The sequence below is a fragment of the Lycium barbarum genome, chromosome 4 (assembly GCF_019175385.1).
Source record: "Lycium barbarum isolate Lr01 chromosome 4, ASM1917538v2, whole genome shotgun sequence".
Lineage (NCBI taxonomy): Eukaryota > Viridiplantae > Streptophyta > Magnoliopsida > Solanales > Solanaceae > Lycium > Lycium barbarum.
Window position 1 is genome coordinate 138,547,190 of NC_083340.1, and position 19,004 is coordinate 138,566,193.

The 19,004-nt window shown below is 36.2% G+C and overlaps 1 protein-coding gene and 1 long non-coding RNA gene across 2 annotated transcripts; one reads left to right on the forward strand and one right to left on the reverse strand.

Moving 5' to 3' along the window:
• Positions 1-311: 311 nt before the first annotated feature.
• LOC132638694 (uncharacterized) lies at positions 312-1,758 on the forward strand. Its single transcript, XR_009581853.1, has 3 exons — positions 312-360; positions 1,211-1,342; positions 1,495-1,758. It is a non-coding gene; the product is annotated as an uncharacterized LOC132638694 (long non-coding RNA).
• A 7,018-nt stretch (positions 1,759-8,776) lies between these two features.
• Positions 8,777-10,895, reverse strand: LOC132636634 (peroxidase 3-like). Its single transcript, XM_060353591.1, has 4 exons — positions 10,563-10,895; positions 9,878-10,075; positions 9,619-9,781; positions 8,777-9,366 (listed from the first exon to the last, which is right to left on the reverse strand). Exons 1-4 carry the CDS (start codon positions 10,770-10,772, stop codon positions 8,951-8,953), a joined length of 987 nt encoding a protein of 328 aa, XP_060209574.1. The 5' UTR covers positions 10,773-10,895; the 3' UTR covers positions 8,777-8,950.
• Positions 10,896-19,004: the final 8,109 nt, after the last annotated feature.

A 19,004-nucleotide genomic window follows, 5' to 3' on the forward strand; every position in this document is an offset into this window, starting at 1 on the left:
TACGGAAATAAAAATTATGAAATAGTTATATCGCGAATTGGTTGGTTGGAAAATTTGGAAAATAATGTGTGGGCTATTCTATGGAATATTTTGGAGCTGGAAATATTATGAATAATGGTGGGTGTTGTTGTTGATATTGTGGCCGAGTTAAATTCTCGGGTTTTTTGTTTTATTTTTGGCCGAGTTGAATTCTCGGGGATGTTGAATTTATAGGGGAGATGCTGCCCAAATTTCTGTAGACAAGTATGGATTTAAGATTGAATTCCTAAAGGCTTATAATTAATATTTGGTAATTGTGACCAATTGTAGATTTCAGAGGAAACGGGATTTGAGTTTGGACAAGCGTAAAAAGCAAATAAGGTATGTAAAGCCCTACCTTTTCTGTCTTTGGCATGTCTTAGTCATAGTAGGTTATGACACGATCCTCGGGGGAAACTCCATTCCTAGAACTCCGAGCTTAGATTCGGCCCTTAAACATTCAATGTAATTGAATTATGAACCCATGTTTTGTTGAAAAAAAAATATGTTTGAACACTTTTACTTCTAGAAGAGTCTTGCGTCATAAAACGTCCATAACTTCCACAAATAAATTCGGAATGCCCCGAAACTTGTTGCAAATGAATCCATAAAGCCTAAGGTTCTTAACTTATGTACGCCACCTCCGCTTGACCCGAGGTGGGCCCACTTTTCCCTAACCCTTTCCATATGGTTCTATTAGACTTATTTTCGAGCGACATTCAAAGGAAACTTTTGACTATTATTCCGATTATCATCGAAAATTGTTTTAACTATTCTATGGAGACCTATGATATATTTTGACATGTACAAACGAACTCAGATTTTTTGTTTTGACATAATCCGTTGTATCATCCGAAAGGTACGTATTATGACTACCGTTTGATTTCTTTTCTAAATGGCCTATCGTTCGGATTACTTTGTCGAGTCTTTTCAAATGTTTTATGATGCATATAGTTTCCCACTACTCTACTCGTGGATGCCTCAATGCTTCCTTCACTGAGCCCGGGCCAGGATATGTTATCACGCGTATTCCACTGCATTGTTCGCCGTGCCTCGATGTGAGGGGGCATGTATATCTGTACATGGGTTGTGGAGTATGCTGTGCCATGTACATATATTCTGATATGTTACGATATGATATGATATGGCCATCTGATATGTGCACATTCTGATATGATATGATATGTTACAGAGCTATTCCCTACTCTGGAGTATGATGTGTTGTAGCGCCAGTGACGGGGTGGCGACCACGTTCTGTTCACCGAGTCCCATAATGGGGCCGGATATGGCATATGTTTTGACATGCATTATCTATGTTATATGAGTAAGCATTTCTGATATTCTGATTATTGCACTCATTTTCTGTACTTCCTGTTCCGGTTATGATTCTGTTTATTATACTTCATGCTTTACATACTCAGTACATATTCCGTACTGACCCCCTTTTCTTCGGGAGCTGCGTTTCATGCCGCGCAGGTACACCCAGATGATGTGGAGTTATTATAGAGGATGTTCCGGCAGAGTTGGCAAGCTCCATTTGTTCCTGGGGTGCCACCGAGTCAGAGTTTGTATGTGTGCTTCTTCTGGATTGATGTTAGAGACTTTGCAGACAGAGTCGTGGGTATAGTATGTCAGTTGTGTAAGCGGCTTCGTCAGCCGATATGCCATCCTGTCTTATGCATTAAATTCTATATGATCACAGATTCTGTTTGATTTGGAAAATATCGAAAAGAATATTTTGAGAAGTTATTATGTATTTATCTTTATTTGATTTTAAAAGTCTAACAAGATTTTGTGTGTCCCGAAGGTCTGTGGGTTCGCTCGGCTCCGGATGTGGGGCCGGGTGCCCATCACACCCTAGTGGAATTAGGGTGTGACAGTATGTTTTCATGTTCAGACTTATGTTAGAGGTTTCATAGACTAGACAAGTCAGTTATGTTAGGTCACACTTTCGGAGTCGTATAGCCATTCTGGCTCATTCATGTTATAGTCCGCTCATATTATGCCTCATGATGATTCAGCAAGCCATGTGGTTCGCTCGGTCACATGCAGCAAGGCACCGAGTGTCGTGTTACGTCCAGACCATGGTTCGGGGCGTGACATGAGAGATAATTTAATAGAAGTAAAAATACCCAAAGCGATAAAGGAAAATAGAGAAGAAAACTTGTAGACAAAATGATTAGCTTCGTGAGTACACTTTTGCTTAGTGCCGTATCGTTTCAATTATTCTTGATTACCAAAATATATTTCTACGATAATTAAGTTGGTTAGGCAATACTGGTTTAGTTCAGAAAAAAATAAATGAAATTAATCCTGCATATAGTAAAGCTCAAGTCGAATTATTGAAGATTATATTCTTAAAAACTTTTAGTAAAACAAAAAGAATTTTTTCTATAGCCTACATTTGCATTTGTTCGAAATAAAATGAAAAAACTCTAAAATAAGAAAAATGTTCATTTTAACTCCCAAATACTTTTGTACGATTAAGTTTTAGGAGTTTGTAGAAAACTACTCTTTTAACAACTTAATGCCACAAAGAATGGACCAAAAAATAATAATTAACAATTTAACTTTTAATGTCGGTTTGGGCTCGGGCTTAGCACGGGCCAAATTTCACTAGTAGCCCTAATAAAGGAAAAATATTGTTATGTACTTAAACAAATGATAGAAAAATAAACAAAGAAATTAAAACTTAGTAAGAATTGAGCGGGTTGAGTTATGACCCGTTTCTTAGCCTATTTCTACTCAAGTAATTTTGGGCTGGTCAATGCCCATTTATCAACATAGCCCATTTTGATCAGTTTAAATTCAACCCAACCCTCCCATTTTACACCCCTAGCTGAATATATGGTGAAAAAATTAATTGCTAGGAGGTGTCTGTTACTCAAAGAAACTTTGTTTTAAAGATTATTGCTTGTAGGCACATGTTTTCAGGGTGCTCCCATCTTCTTCTTTAAGTATTTTAAATTTGAAGTCATCTACGAGTACCCACACGAGAGGAGAGAGACTTAACAAGACCTGAAGTCTAACTTTCTATGATTTACAATAAGTTTTTAATAAGTGTATGTATCGTCTTCGGAGTAATTATATTTTTTCGTATTATTATTTGTTACTCGGAGACAACTGACCCTATCAATCGAGATTTTAGTTATTTTACCGCATACGGTCATAAAGAGAATACGCTTCTTACCAGTTTTAAGGATATCTAGATGATCACGGCTTGAATCCGAAACTTTTAACTAAGAATTCATTCATTCTATATACCACGCCTGATGGTGCTTCAATTTGTTAATACTTGTGACATCCAACTAAAGCCACTTAATTTTAGCTCAACGGTAAAAATGTATGCTTTTGGCGATCCATTCTCCTAAGTTTCATGGATCTTTAACGTATATAATTATAGACTACAAGATTAAATTAAATTTTGCCTTTTCTAATTGTTGTTCCACTTTTTGACTTTGTTTAAATATGGTTATACATGAAATTAATGAAGAGAAAAACAAATAAAGAAGGCCAAAAGTTGGACAAAACTACATTCTATATATGTATTGCAATTATAAAACGGCAAAGGTTCAAATATGCCCCTAATTTGCGAAATTGTACACATTTGCCGTCGTTAAAAGGTTGGTGCAAAGATGCTCCTAACGTTTTATTTTGGCCATACATGCCCTTGAGTTAACGGAAAACATTGGAGGGCATATTTGTTCAGTTTCACAAACGTTAGGGGTATATTTGAGCCTTTGAAATTCCTGAATATTATGGCACAAAAAATCATTGCATTCCAAAACATAAAAAAACATTTGTAATTACAATCCATCCACCATTGCATTACATCAAAATTATACAACTAAAAGAGCAGATGCAATTACAACTATCTTTTAAAGACTGTTTTCACAAACAAGAGCACCATTTTTCCTTTTGAACATTTTTTTTTTTTACTAATGATAATACCATTTTATTTTTCAATTTGTCGATGATGTCACACATCGTATTGGGGAAGGGTGGATGAAATGGAGGCTTGCTTCCAGAGTGCTATGTGACAAGAAGGTGCCACCAAAACTTAAGGGCAAGTTCTACAAAGTGGTGGTTAGACCAACTATGCTGTATGGGGCGGAGTGTTGGCCAGTTAAGATCTCTCACGTTCAAAAGATGAAAGTTGCCGAGATGAGAATGTTGAGATGGATGTGTGACCACACCAGGAGTGACAGGATTAGGAATGAGGATATTCGGGATAAGGTGGGGGTGGCCTCGGTGGAAGACAAGATGCGAGAAGCGAGATTGAGATGGTTTGGGCATGTGAAGAGGAGAGACACAGATGCCCCAGTGCGGAGGTGTGAGAGGTTGGCCATGGATGGTTTCAGACGAGGTAGGGGTAGGCCGAAGAAGTATTGGGGAGAGGTAATTAGACACGACATGGAGCAATTACAGCTTACCGAGGACATGACCTTAGATAGGAGGGTTTGGAGGACCCAAATTAGGGTAGAAGGCTAGTAGATAGTCTCGTTATCCGTTCTTATTAGTAGTCGCATTATTGCAATATAATTTCTTGTGCTCCGATTTCTGCTATTATCTTTTATTATCTGTTATTTCCTGTGCTTTGGTTATCCTGTGTCATCTGCTCCGATTTCTGCTATTATCTGTTATTTCCTATGCTCTGATTATCCTGTGTTATCTGTGTCGCTTGCATTATTTCTTTTCCACATCGCTTTAAATCTCTTATCTGAATCTCTTAACCTTATCTGACTTCTTTTTATGCTTTTATTGAGCTGAGGGTCTTTCGGAAACAGCCGTCCTACCTTGGTAGGAGTCAGGTCTGCGTACACTCTACCCTCCCCAGACCCCACGATGTGGGATTTCACTGGGTTGTTGTTGTTGTTGATGATGATGATCTGGATAGTTCTATCTGGATATTTTTTGTCTTCTCAGTCCCAATATCTACACAATAATGGATGCAACAATTACAGCAATAAAACATAAACATAAAAAAGGAGATAACTTACATTAGACTTATGACACATGAAAAAATGTCTCCCGCAGTGCTCAAAATTTTGATAATAATAATAGAAAGAGAATCACATTTTAAGCATTTATACGGTTTCTTAAATAACATTCAATGTGGTTTGGCCCTTTTGTGAATTTCACACATAACCAAAATTTAGTAGAATTATTTGAAGTCCATAAGTGAGATGGAGTGCAGTAACTCCACGTCCACATACCCTTCCACAACTCCACATCCACAAACCCTTCCACAGCTATTTGAAGAACTCGAAGCTTCCGACATTTCATAAACAAGTGAAAGAATAAGAGTGAAAAGTGAGGGGTTGTACGATAAGTGTGGAGTTTCAAAATGCAATTGCAATAAATCATTGGCTAGCATAAAGTGCACTACAAAAAAATTTGAGAACTATTTGTGCCATAATATTCAGAAATTTCAAAGGCTCAAATATGCCTCTAATGTTTGCGAAACTGAACAAATATGCCCTCCAAGATTTTCTGTTAACTCAAGGGTGTATGGCCATAAAAAAAACGTTAGGGGCATTTTTGCACCAACCTTTTAACGACGGGCAAATGTGTACAATTTTGCAAAGATTAAGGGCATATTTGAACTTTAACCGATTATAAAACAAACATTTTTCATTCTGGAACTTGTTCCTTGATTTGTAGAAAAAAGAAAAAAAAAAGATAATATGCATGGCAATTTTGACATGTCCGAAAAGAAAATGAAGAAAAGTTTGATCAACTTCGCAGAAATCATACTAGAAAATAGGGTTGTGCAAAGGAAACCGATAAACCGCACCAAACCGGAAAAAAAAACCCCGACTAGGGGTTTGGTTTTTGTGTTGGAAAAAAAACCCGATCATAATAGGTTTGATTTGGTTTTGATTAAAAAAAGTCAAACCGAAACCAAACTGACCCGATTATATATATACACTACTTTTAAATTATTTTATACATAAAAATATTTATTAGAATGTAACTTATAAATATTTTCTTTAAATTTTTTCATGATTTTTGTATTTTTACATTCAGGTTTGGACTTAATTTGTGAAATGGTCCATAAGTTTTGAAGCCCATATAAGTAATAGACTAGATGATCTTAGAGTATTACTCCATCAACTCTAATGCAGTTTGTAGTTTTGCCATATTCTGTTTTGTCTCTAATTCTATTGGAAGCGGTTGGATTTAAGTATTGAATTTCTTTGGTTGGATTTAAGTGTTGAATTTCTTTGGCGATCGTTTCCTTGTTGAGGTTATTTTTTAGCAATTACCCTTGCCATATCTTTTAGAAATTACCCTTGGATTTAAGTTGTGAAATTGGTGGCAAGCAGAATCATACCAACTTTTTTTTAAAAAAAAATGGAGAAGCTTACCAACTTGATCCCATGGTTTCCTTTATGTCCAGTGATATGAATGTGGTTTTGTGTTAATCAGTAAGTTTCAAAAGGGGTTGGTTATACATCCCTGAGAAAGTGTTGTCATTCAAAAGTTGCTGAAGAATTCCCATAATACATGATTATCTTTTAACAATAGCTATTTTTAAGAGCTGTTATGCTATTTTCCTTTGGATGTATTCTCTCAAAAACCTTATTGCAAGGAACTGATGTGTATAACTTAGATTTTGTTAGGTTTATTGTAAGATGAGTCACATCGAACCACAAAAAATCGAGAAACTCGAAAAACCCAAGCAACATGAAAAAAATCGAGGGAACCTAAGGTTGGAAAACTCGACTTTTATTTGTTTGGTTTGGTTTATAAATTTAAATACCCGATACGATTGGTTTGGTTTGATATTTGAAAAATCCGAATCAACCCAGTCTATGTACACCCCTACTAGAAAATTATCATATGTGTCAAAAAGTTACAACTAATATTTAAAAAAATTCATTATTTTATTGTATGGTCATGAATAAAGATGTCAAATGGGTGGGTTGGGCTGAATTTGGGTGGGTCAAAATGGATTAAGTTAATAAATGAGTGGATTATTGACCCGCCCAAAAGTTCTTGGGCTGAAATGGGCTAAAATACGGGTCATAACTCAACCTGGCCAATTCTTACTAAATTTTAATTGCTTTATTTCTTCTTTTATAAATTTTTAGTACCTTGTGTGTGTGTTTTTTTTTTTTTTAAAAACATTATAAAATACTCCATCTGTTTCAATTTGTTTGAGCCTATTTTCTTTTTAATCCGTGCCAAAATAAATGACCTCTTTCCTAATTTGGAAACAAATTCACTTTATGAATGATTTACAGCCACACAAATTTTTAAGGCTTATTTTGAACCACAAGTTTTAAAAGTCTTTCCTCTTTCTTAAATGTCGTGTCCAGTCAAATAGGTTCATATAAATTGAAACGGAGGGAGTATCAAATAAGAAAAACATGAGAATCACCATTGATGGTGACTGCCTCTAGATGCCATCTCTTTTCACGAAGTACCACTATTGCGTTCGATGAAGAATTTTGCCAAACAGCTCCTGAAAATTCTTCTACGCAAATCAAAGCAAAGTAAAAGGATGCTTTTCGACTCCGCTAACGGTTGGGTATGAAGGGTTGCATAGGTTGTTTGTATAAGTTATTTAAATGGTAGCAACTCTTCCCTCTTCTTTTTCACACACTAGTTAGCTACGCATGGGAGGTTAGAGACTAGAGTGAGGCTGGTCAGGATGGGGATTTTCCAAGATGACTTATGTTCCCTCTGTGGGAATTGTCCGGAAACTATAGAGCACTTATACTTTGAATGCGCATTCTCAAGAACATGTCTTGGGAAGGTATTTCAGTGGCTAAAGATCAAACATAGTAACACAGAGTTGACAGGGTTGTGGAAGATAATGGCAAGATGGGCAAGGGGAAAGATCAATCGACGAGTTATTTGGGCAGTGCTGGTTGCTCTAGTTTACCAGATTTGGATGGCCAGGAATGAGGCATGTTGGAATCAAGTTGTGCCAAGCCAAGTCCTCTGTTGGTGCTCAAGCAAATCCAGGGGTAGTGCAAAGTGATTTTTTTTGATATATTACATATATAGGAAAACAAGATGCAAAGATAGAAAATGGATAAGTAGCAATGTACAGGAAGGTAGGAGTAGATAGGTGGTCGGAGTTTTGTTTTGGTTTGGTTTTGACATAGACTTATTTGGTGTTGCTTGTTTTGACTTTTGAGGTGATAAATAAAATGTGTTCGTTCGATCAGGAAAAAAAAAAAAAAACTCTTCCCTCTTCAAAAAACCATATGAGGTGTTGGTTTCTCTTAGGCGTTAGCTCTTTTTGTTTTTAATTAAATAGGGTAGTTATGTTAATAAGAAGGGTTAAATAGGATATTTAGGTTCTTAAAATGTTGTTTTGGTAATTTAACTTTTAGTTTGAGATTCTCATTTTTAATATAAGAAAATATAGATATACTCATAATATAAAATATGTTAACTTATTGCAGCAACTAACCTGCATTATTTTTTTAAATTATTAATTAATCCTATTATTATGGACGTTTCTATAGGCTATCTTTCAGTTGACCTGATAGTTCAATACAATTATTACTTCCTTTTTACTATACGGTGTGATATTTTATCCATCTTTTTTACTTCCTTACTTTTCCTTTTCTTTCCTCCCTTTTAACTTTCACAAATTGAAGACAAGAGGTTGTAAAGATACTACCTCAGCTGGAAAAGATTCCTACGTACCTACTACAGTTTGATACAACAAGCTGTCATTAATTAGTTCCTAAATCTTATTCCAACAAAACCATCAAGCTGAAACAATAATAGGAAATAGATACAAAAGAACAAATATAATACATGTGCCTCAAATAGGGAATACAGACAAAAAGAACATGTAATACATGTAACTCAAATACATCTAACTCAAATAATTCACACAACAGACATAAAAACAAAACACAAAATCATAGAAAATTGGTACCAAGGGAAAGAGTTCTTTTAGTTATTAATTCACCATTGCACATTGCTTCCTAATTTCGCCATTAGAACCGGTCTTAACTTCAATTTTGCCCATTTTCTCCATGGCCTTAGCAAATTCAGCATAAAACTCTTCCAGTGAACCTTTTACTAGTTGATCGATAAATGACTTTGTTGTAGAACTTGTTAATAAGGCAGCATCGGATTGGAAGAGGCCTCTCCTTTTGAGCAAGAGCTTGAAGTAACTAAGATCAAATGTCCTGAAACTACCGGGATCCATCTCAACTATGGTGGTGTTATCATTGAGAGATTTGCATTTTCTGGCTTTAAGATTTGTGGCGTACTCGCTGTCTAGAGATGGATCTTGGGTGCCAAAAGTCCCGGTGAAATTATACAGACGTGTTGAAAATGATGGACAATGAGAAATTCCAATGGTGTGAGCACCTGAAATAAATGGACCTTGGTACTTAAATTCAAAAATATTACAACCTTTACATATTTATAGTACTCTAAATGGATATGTGAATATTAATTTCAGGTATGGTCACGGAATTTATCTGCTGTAATAGATACTAATTAAACTTTACTCATAATAACAGTAAAGTCACTACCACAATAACAATAATAATAATTTTGTAAGTTTACTATTGCAGTGAGAAAAGTTCGATAAGTAATTAACCCTGTATTTTGACTTACCAGACAATAGGACTAAGTCATTTAGATCAAGACCCTTCTTGGCAAAAGATGACTGGAGTCTAGTGAAGTTACTAGTTGGAGCTGGAATATCTGCTAAGGCTTCTGATGCATTTGATATTCTTCCATCTCTTCTACCAGTTGGCACATTCCAGAAAGGACCTCCCTATTATATATGCCAAGAAACATAAACAATGAGAAACAAAATATGGTTGAAATAGAGAATTTATTTGTTCAATTAACTTTTTTATTTCTTGCTTACAGTGACTACTACAGAGTCTCTAGCAACCAAAGCAACAATATCAGCACAAGAGACAACTCCAGGGCATTCTGCTTCAACTATTTTCTTCACACCATCTATGAAGGAAAATCCTCTCAGTGTTTGATTTGGAATTGCCACTTTTTCAGTTTGATTTCCTGTACTTGAAGTTGAATTCAAGAGCACAGAAGCATCACAACCCTGCCGATAGAAAAAGAGAAGAACACAAAAGGTGCTGTCAATAATGCAATATAGCAAATGAGTCACTGCTTGAATGAGAAACTAGGTACCATATATATAGAGTTTAACTTTTATAGACCCGATGTGCAATATTTTTTTTACACTGTCAAATTATCTAAACGATAACTACAGGTTAACCGTTCGTAAGAAGTGAAATTAGTAATTTAAAAATAAGGAAGGTTAACATATTTTTCCCTTGTCCCAAAATTAAATTTGGATATTCAAAATAATACAAAAAGTACAAGTTGCAATTCTTTTCATGGTTAATATGATGAAAAAAAATACTCATGGTCAATATGACGAAAAAAATACACTTTCGAAAATTGGTCAAAGTTCACTTAGTTTGAATCTCTAGAAACCCAAAAAAAAAAAAAAAAAAGGAGAGAGAGACTGAGGGAGTAGTATATAAATATCTTTTGCACAATTGAATCCATATTTATATACTTACCCTGACAAAACAATCATGGAAATGCATTCTCAATAAAGCAGCTGCAAGAGATGGAGCATTTGGAATGTGCTTTTGAACGTAGTCTTGAATCATCTTTTCTGCTTTCGGGCAGCTCTTGCTATAGAAATTTTGCTGTAATTGGGCATGGCTAGAACTAAAAATTCCTAGAAAAATCAATACTAGAAAACCCAAATTGCTAAATGTAGCCATTTTACAATGCTACTTAATTCTCAAAAGTGATGATCACTTGTCTTTGTTATGTTGTGTTTCTCTCCACCAACAGCATCAGGGAAAATTTATAGGCCAATTTGCGTCTTAGATCTAACTAGCATGTGCCAATTTTAATAGTATTAATCTTTTTTCTTATTTTTTTTTTTTTAGTTTTTTATAGCATTAGAAAAATGATTAGTTATTGTCTCCGTAACTTATTGTTCTTGTTCAGTCAGATCATGTCATAATCACGATGACTCTTACCTTCCCAATTTTTCCTTCTTTAATTTTTGTTTTTTAACAGATAACGACTCTTAGTTGGATTTAACTTAAAGATAACCCGATGCAAATTAAAAGGAAAAGAATTCAAATTTAGTATTGGTCAGATTTCTAGCTAACATGGTAACTAAGGAAATAATACTTTGTTGTCTACTTGTCTTCCTTTGTCAAAGAAAATTTGAATTCAACTTATATATTTCGATAGTGTAAAGAATTTTTATATTATTAGGTCACTTTTATTTATTGTAATAGGTAATCTATCTTGCTTTCAAGATTACAATCCTACTGTTTTTAAAAGGTTTATTGTACATATTATTCAGGTGACTTGATTAAATTGTATAAAAACTTCTTTACAATGGTGGCCGTGTATATAAGTTAATCAATTAAACGCATTTTACCCTTATACATTTTTTTTTTCTTCAATTCACCCTCTCCTCGAGGGCTCTATTTTATTCATATCTCCAAAATACATCACAGAGGAGAAAATCTCCCTGTACCTATCTTTGTATGGACAGTCCCCATACTATGTTTGATAGGTTTTCCTTTAAGCTTACAAAAAAAATGGTGTCATAGAAGAGTGACTACTCATCTTCTATACAAAATATGAGTTAAGGAACGTCAAAAGTATATATTCTATACATCTTGTTTTGGTACTCCTTTGAATTCTTGACTGGACAGTTCCTAAAAGTAGGCATTTGCATTCTATCCATGTTTATCTCCCCTTTAACTGTCTTGGGCAGCTGTTGGAAATTAGTAATCCATGTTGTTTCTTTGCATTCCAATCCCCAGTTGGACAAGGTGCCTGCTGCTCTATTACCTTCCCTGTAATAGTGTTCCATCTTCCAACTATCCATATTTTCCAGAAGAGATCTAATATTCACGATAGTGTCCATTATGGACCATGGAGGTTCACTATGATTCAATATCCAGTCTACCAGCAGCTTTGAATCGCTTTCCATTTCTAACTTTCTAAATCCCTTCGTCACACACCATTCTACTCCTATTTCCATCGCCTGTGCCTCAGCTAAGTTATTAGTAGAGATGCCAAAATTCACTCCAAAAGCAGCTATCAATGTACCTTTACTGTCTCTGATAATACCCCCACCTCCACTGATGCCAGGATTTTCTTTTGAACAGCCATCCGTATTCAGTTTCACATAGTCGTTAGCAGGAAAAGCCCATTTCACAACTATAGATTTAAAAAGTAGTTTTGCTTGCTCCATGACATGTATGAACTGCCTCCAATGTAAAAAAGGATCAATATGCGGGAATTGCTTATGAATGATCATGATAAGTTGCTGCCAACTCCTCTGAATTATCCCTTGTACAGACATATTCCTTCCTTCAAATCTAGCTTTGCATTTGTCCTTCCAAATCTGCCACAAAATGATGCTTGGAAGAATCTGCAATGCCATTTTCTGGATAGGATTCTTCCCTTTTACGAGCCACCATGTAATAACTCGGTGTCTTATGTTGTTTGTAATCTGATAGATTCCAAAGCCTTGATTGAAATGCATCCAAACCTTTTTGCCGATCCTGCTTCTCACCATTAAATGCTCCAGGGTTTCCTGTTCATGGTCAAAACAACAAGAACATCTAGAAGGTAAGTTAATGCTAAATCTATTAAGATTGAGATCAACAGATACCTTGTTTTTCAGAGTTTTCCACATAAAGAAGGAGACTTTGAAAGGAGCTTTCTTATACCACATCATCTTGTTGACAAATGTAGCATTTTGGGGTTTTCTCAGACAACTCCATGCAGATTTACAACTAAATTTCCCATCTGTGGTGATTGTCCATATTGGTTTATCATTGAGATGTGGAAATTTAATAGTAATTCCTTGGATATGATTAACCACCTGTTCCAGAAGTTTTAATCTCATCTTATTCACATTCCAACTGCCATTCTCAATGTACTCAGCCACTTGACCCCTTACAAAAGTGTTAGCCTCACCAAATCTAGCCAAGTCACCTAGTCCTGACCAGTTATCCCACCAAAAGCTAGCCTTACCATTATTTAGCTTCCAAAAAATAAGGTGATCAACTCTCCCTTTGATCTTCATCATTCTCCTCCAGTTATGGGATTGAGAGTAGTTCTATTTCCTGGCTACAGGATGGATTCTTCTGGAATACTTTGCCTTCAGGAAAATGGCCCATAGAGATTCTTTAGTCCTGAATTGCCACCACAACTTAGCAGCAAAAGAATCAGAAATATCCTGTAAAGCTCTAATCCCTATCCCTCCCTCCCTCCTCTGTTGGATGGCAAAGACTAGACCATTTTGCCCAATGATACTTGTTTTTGCCCTCATTACTGCCCCAAAAGAAATTAGCAAAAACTTGTTCCAATTGCTTGAAGATAGTCTTAGGAGGTTGACATATAGCAACAAGATGCACTGGCATAGCAGACAAAACATGTTTAATCAAAATCACCTTGCCTCCTGCTGACAGTGTACCATAGTTCCAAGAACTTATTTTCTTGAGAATTCTAGTAGCCATATCAGCAAAATAACTAATAAGTTTCCTGCCCTGAAACAAAGGACATCTGAAGTAGTTTATTGGGAATTCTTGTCTATGTACTTGTAAGATGTTGGAAACTATCCTGCTTCTTTTTTTCAGAAGTTTTCTTATCCATCAAAAAGCAGCTTTTGTTCCTGTTTATCATTTGACCTGAGTTGGTTGAGTAGTCCTCTAGAACTTTCATCACACTCTTTAAAGACTCTGTTTTACCTCCACAAAAGATAATCAAGTCGTCAGCATACGCAAGATGATTAATCTTAGGGCCTTCTTTTTGCATAGTGAAACTGTTAAACTTAGGGTCATTAAACAGATTGTTCAACCTGCAAGAAAGAGCTTCAGCAGCAATAATAAATAGAGCAGGAGATATAGGATCTCCCTGCTTAACCCCTCTTTGAGATTTAAAAGATCCATGTCTTTTGCCATTAATGACAACAGTATACCAGTTGTTAGACAGAACATTCCATATGATAAAGATCCATTTTTCATCAAAACCCATTTTCCTCATAACAACACATAAACAATACCAGGATAATCTATCGTATGCTTTGTTCATATCTATCTTGAAAATAACATTTCCACCCCTGTTCTCTTGTTTTAAATCATGAATGATTTCTTGAGCTAATATGACATTCTCCCCTATGGTTTTTCCTTTAATAAAGCCACTTTGGTTAGCAGAAATTATTTTTGGGAGAACATTAGCTAATCTATCAGACAAGACTTTGGAAATATTTTTTTGAGTTACATTACTGAGGCTTATAGGTCTAAATTCAGAAAAGGTTTGGGGAGAATTCACTTTAGGAAGTAAAATCAAGCAAGTATTAGTGAAAAATCTAGGAATCTGTTTCCCCTCAAAAACATTTTGTACTAATTTAATGATGTCAGGGCCCACAATATCCCATGATTTTTGAAAAAATAGTCCACTGTAACCATCAGGTCCAGCAGCACTCTTTTTTTACTTCCTCCCCAGAGGGAATTTTTGAAAGATTTTCATTATCAAAGGAATCAATGCAATTAGGAACATGATCAAGGATACTGAGATCAATATGTGTATCCTGATGTGTGAATAAGTTCTGATAAAACTTTATTGCAACATTTCCAATTTCCTCTTCTTCCTCTATCCATGCTCTATTCTCACAAATTCTTCTGATCTGCAGATACTTCCTTCTGCCTTTAACCACTGCATGGAGGAATTTGGTGTTTTCCTCTCCTTCCAGGTTCCATTTGATGCATACGAACCACTTGTCTGTATAGGGTGGAGATAGAGCCTTCCCCACATGTTCGGCATAATGTTTTCGGTGAAATCTAATTCAGTCATTAAGTCAGTTAGAGATTTGTTTTTATAGGGTTTGAAGACAAGTGAGACGTACTTACCCCCGAGAATTCTTTTACGAGCCCGGTCCGGAGTAATGGTGATCGTGGGTGATGCTAATTAAGTGATAAAGACAATACAAATTGATTCCGAAAGCTTAAAAAAAACGAAAGTGATGATTCTGGGTGTCTTGATTGTTGAGAGAAAAAATAATGATTACCAAGGTTTCAAGAGGAACAAGATGCCTTCCTTCTTCCCTAAGCTAAGTTTATACAAGACAATTCTTAACATTTCAAACCCTATAATCTGTGTGATGTGACGTGGTGTACATTAGAGCGATAAAGGACATGTATGATAGAGCTAAGACCAGGGTAAGGACGGTAGGAGGAGACTCGGAGCACTTCCCTGTTATGATGGGGTTGCATCAGGGATCAGCTCTTAGCCCGTTTCTATTCGCCTTGGTGATGGATGAATTGACGCGACAAATACAAGGTGAGGTGCCTTGGTGTATGTTGTTCGCGGATGACATAGTCCTAATTGACGAGACTCGCAATGGAGTTAACGATAAGCTAGAGGGCTGAAGACAGATGTTGGAGTCTAAAGGATTTAAATTGAGTAGGACCAAGACAGAATACTTGGAATGCAGGTTCAGTGGCCTACCGCGTGATTCTGACGAGGAAGTGAGGCTTGGTGCCCAGTCCATTCAAAAGAAAGGAAGTTTCAAGTATCTTGGGTCTATTATACAGGGAGATGGGGATATCGACGATGATGTTTCACATCGTATTGGTGCAGGGTGGATGAAATGGAGGCTCGCTTCCGGAGTGCTATGTGATAAGAAAGTGCCACTAAAACTTAAAGGCAAGTTTTACAAAGTGGTGGTTAGACCGACTTTATTGTACGGGGCGGAGTGTGGGCCAGTCAAAAAATCTCATGTTCAGAAGATGAAAGTCGCGGAAATGCGAATGCTGCGGTGGATGTGTGGGCATACTAGGAGGGATAGAATTAGGAATGAAGATATCCGAAACAAGGTGGGAGTGGCATCGGTGGAGGACAAGATGCGGGAAGCGAGGCTGAGGGGTTTGGGTATGTGAAGAGGAGAGACACAAATGCCCCAGTGCGGAGGTGTGAGAGGCTGGCTATGGACGGTTTCAGGAGAGGCAAAGGGAGGACGAAAAAGTATTGGGGAGAGGTGATTAGACAGGATATGGCACAGTTTTAGCTCACCGAGGACATGACCTTAGATAGGGGGTAGTGGAGGACTCAGATTAGGATAGAAGGCTAGGTGACTTATCCTTCCACCATAGTAGTTGTAGTTCTTCTCATTTGTTTATTGCCATTTGATTTCTGTATTTTATTGCTGCTTATATCTGTGGGGCCGTTGTACTTTGATTATCTTATTTATTTATAGTAGTTAATGTTTCTTTCTTTCCGTACTGTTCTACCATGACTTTCTCTTTTGTTATTCCTTGTTTTCATCTTGTTTTCGATATGCTTGTCTTTATCTAACCTTTTATCTTGTTTTCCTCTCTTGAGCCGAGGGTCTTTCGGAAACAGCCGCCCTACCTTTCAAAGTGGGGGTTAGGTCTGCGTATACTCTACCCTCCCCAGACCCCACATGGTGGATTATACTGGGTTTGTTGTTGTTGTTGTTGTTGTTGTTGTTTTTCATGGCTGCCACCGAAGTGTATACATCTTGTTTATAATGGTGCATGTGGAGTTCGAGTTCTTTTAACAACAGACACTAATATCTCTGCTACCATAGCAGTTAGAACAGCTCATACAATAATGCTTTTGAATGTCCTTGTTAATTAAAATTTCGAGCTGTTTTGCTACCTTTTGATGGTGGAAAAAAAAAAGATTCTATATTTGTCAAATTTATTCAGTGAGATCTGGTGTGGAAACTGATAGAAAAATGTAGGGAGGAACCGGGTGCTAATTATTTGCAAAATGATAAGACAAATTGGGTTTTGTTTAATACTCCATTAGTTGGAAAATGACATATACTTAATTAAATTAGCTTCACTAGAAACCAAAACTTTGATATATTAATTGTACATTTTTTTAATAACAGTGGTATCCGGACTAGCTTGCATGTACATTAATTATTATATTGGATACTCGTTCTCTTCTATGGCCTACCAAATTTGGCAGATGGAAAGAAATCATCTATTCTTTCACGTCCGGTTCTTCTTTTTTCCTTTTTTTTTTCTTTTCAAGAAAAAGGTTAAAAGTATGAAAAAATCTTTGTTTTCGTTTTTAAGAAAAGAAAATTCTTATTTCCTGAATTATTGTACATTTCATTTTGAATGGGGAGATAAGGAAATTGAGCAAACAAAGTACTTGTGTTTGATCTTTTTAAAGAAGTAGACTGGCCCGCTAAATGTGAAGTCATAAGGGAGCTTGACCGCAAGACAACGAGTGGGTTGAGACTTGAGCAGGACAAAAGTCGGCCATAGTGATTCGTCAATATATAGGGTAAAATTCGTACACACCAAGTGAACGAATCAGAGGATGACACATGGAAATGGTAATAGATCAGATTAGAGTGAACAAACGAGGGGCTCCGGGAAATCATAATGATGCTCCGGAGGAGTAACTTGGCAGTCGCTTCCGGAGACAGAAATTAGAAGAGGCCCGGAGAAGCATACCAACTCACCGGTCAAACGTCATTCAATGTGCAGCCGTTGCAAGAAACCCCAAGTCTTCCTCCGGTCTTAAATTTGCATTATTGCCCTTCATTACCATTCATTGTACGTCATAGCATTATATCCCTTTATTGCCTTTTGTTACCTTTGGCATTAATATGGGTAATGAAGAGGGCATGATTTGTGGATCATGCACCCCATAACTCTAGTATAAATAAATGTGCTCATCTCATTGTAAAGATCATCTGAATCATTATACAACAATACAAAGTATTCATATTATTCTTAGCATTGGCTTTTTCTTGTTTAATTTGTGGTGTTTATAGTGATTCACCGCTCGGAGACTCTAGCTTAACGCTTCTCCAAGGCCCAGGCTACATGACTAGCTATGTTTTACTTTAATTTGTCTTGTTAATTATTACTTGCTATTTCATAATCTTGGTTGCATTGATCCATGTGTCCTTGACCACGTACACAAATTCAACTGTAACGATTTTCCGTGTAAACAGTCGGTGGCCAATGAATAATGAGTCATAGCCCAACTTGAAATGATGAGTCAAAATGGCGCCAAATTTACTTACAAAGTTTTCTGGAGAAATATTTGTCGCGGCTAAAAAGTTCTAAAATTTTGGAATTTCATATATTTGCATGAAAATACATAGGAAAGTTTTGTGAAAAAAAATTCCTTGGTAAAATTCCCAGGTAATTCGTACTTTTCTTGTAGTGATCTATTTCAGCTTAAGTAACATTGACCCGCCTATTTATTAACTCATCGTATTTTGATCCGTACAAATTCCTCATTTAACACCTCTGTTAGCAGCGTAAGTTATACATTTTCGTTTTAACAATTTTCTCCGTTGTAGGTATATACGAACATGTGTGTATGTGTACATTTTGCATTAAAAAAGGTCATAAACAGCCTTGGCTTGTAAGAAAAAAGGAATTTTTACTTCTCGTTTAGGTGACTGCTGCTAACAGATCACAACTATTGACAAGAGACTCATAATAATTACTATATCATTATAATATATGATAAAAGAATAATGAGACAAAGTAAGTAACATGCTTACCTTCTGTCGGAGTTTACGTAAACGCCTTCGACTGTGAATGTTCATGCAAGTGCTGTTCAATTGTTTCTGTTGAGGTAATAGTAACTTCTTTTATCACTTAAATTCTTTGAATTTAAGTTATATACGTGATATTGTGAAAAATCTTTATATATTATTACAATGATTTGACCTGTTATAACATCTTACTGAAACAACGACCCTCTTTTTTTGACCTTTCCCTTTAGAGGAATTTGTTCAATACATTTTGACCTAATTTATTCAATTCTAGGTCTTCCCGTGGTGAATTTATCCACATGAGTAGATTTGCAGTGCTCCGCCATTATCCCATAGTAGTCAGAAGCCTTGCAGGTTACAGCCGATTTCGCGTCATGAGTGGTCTGTCTCGCAATTATGGTGGAGCTGGGTGAGGGGG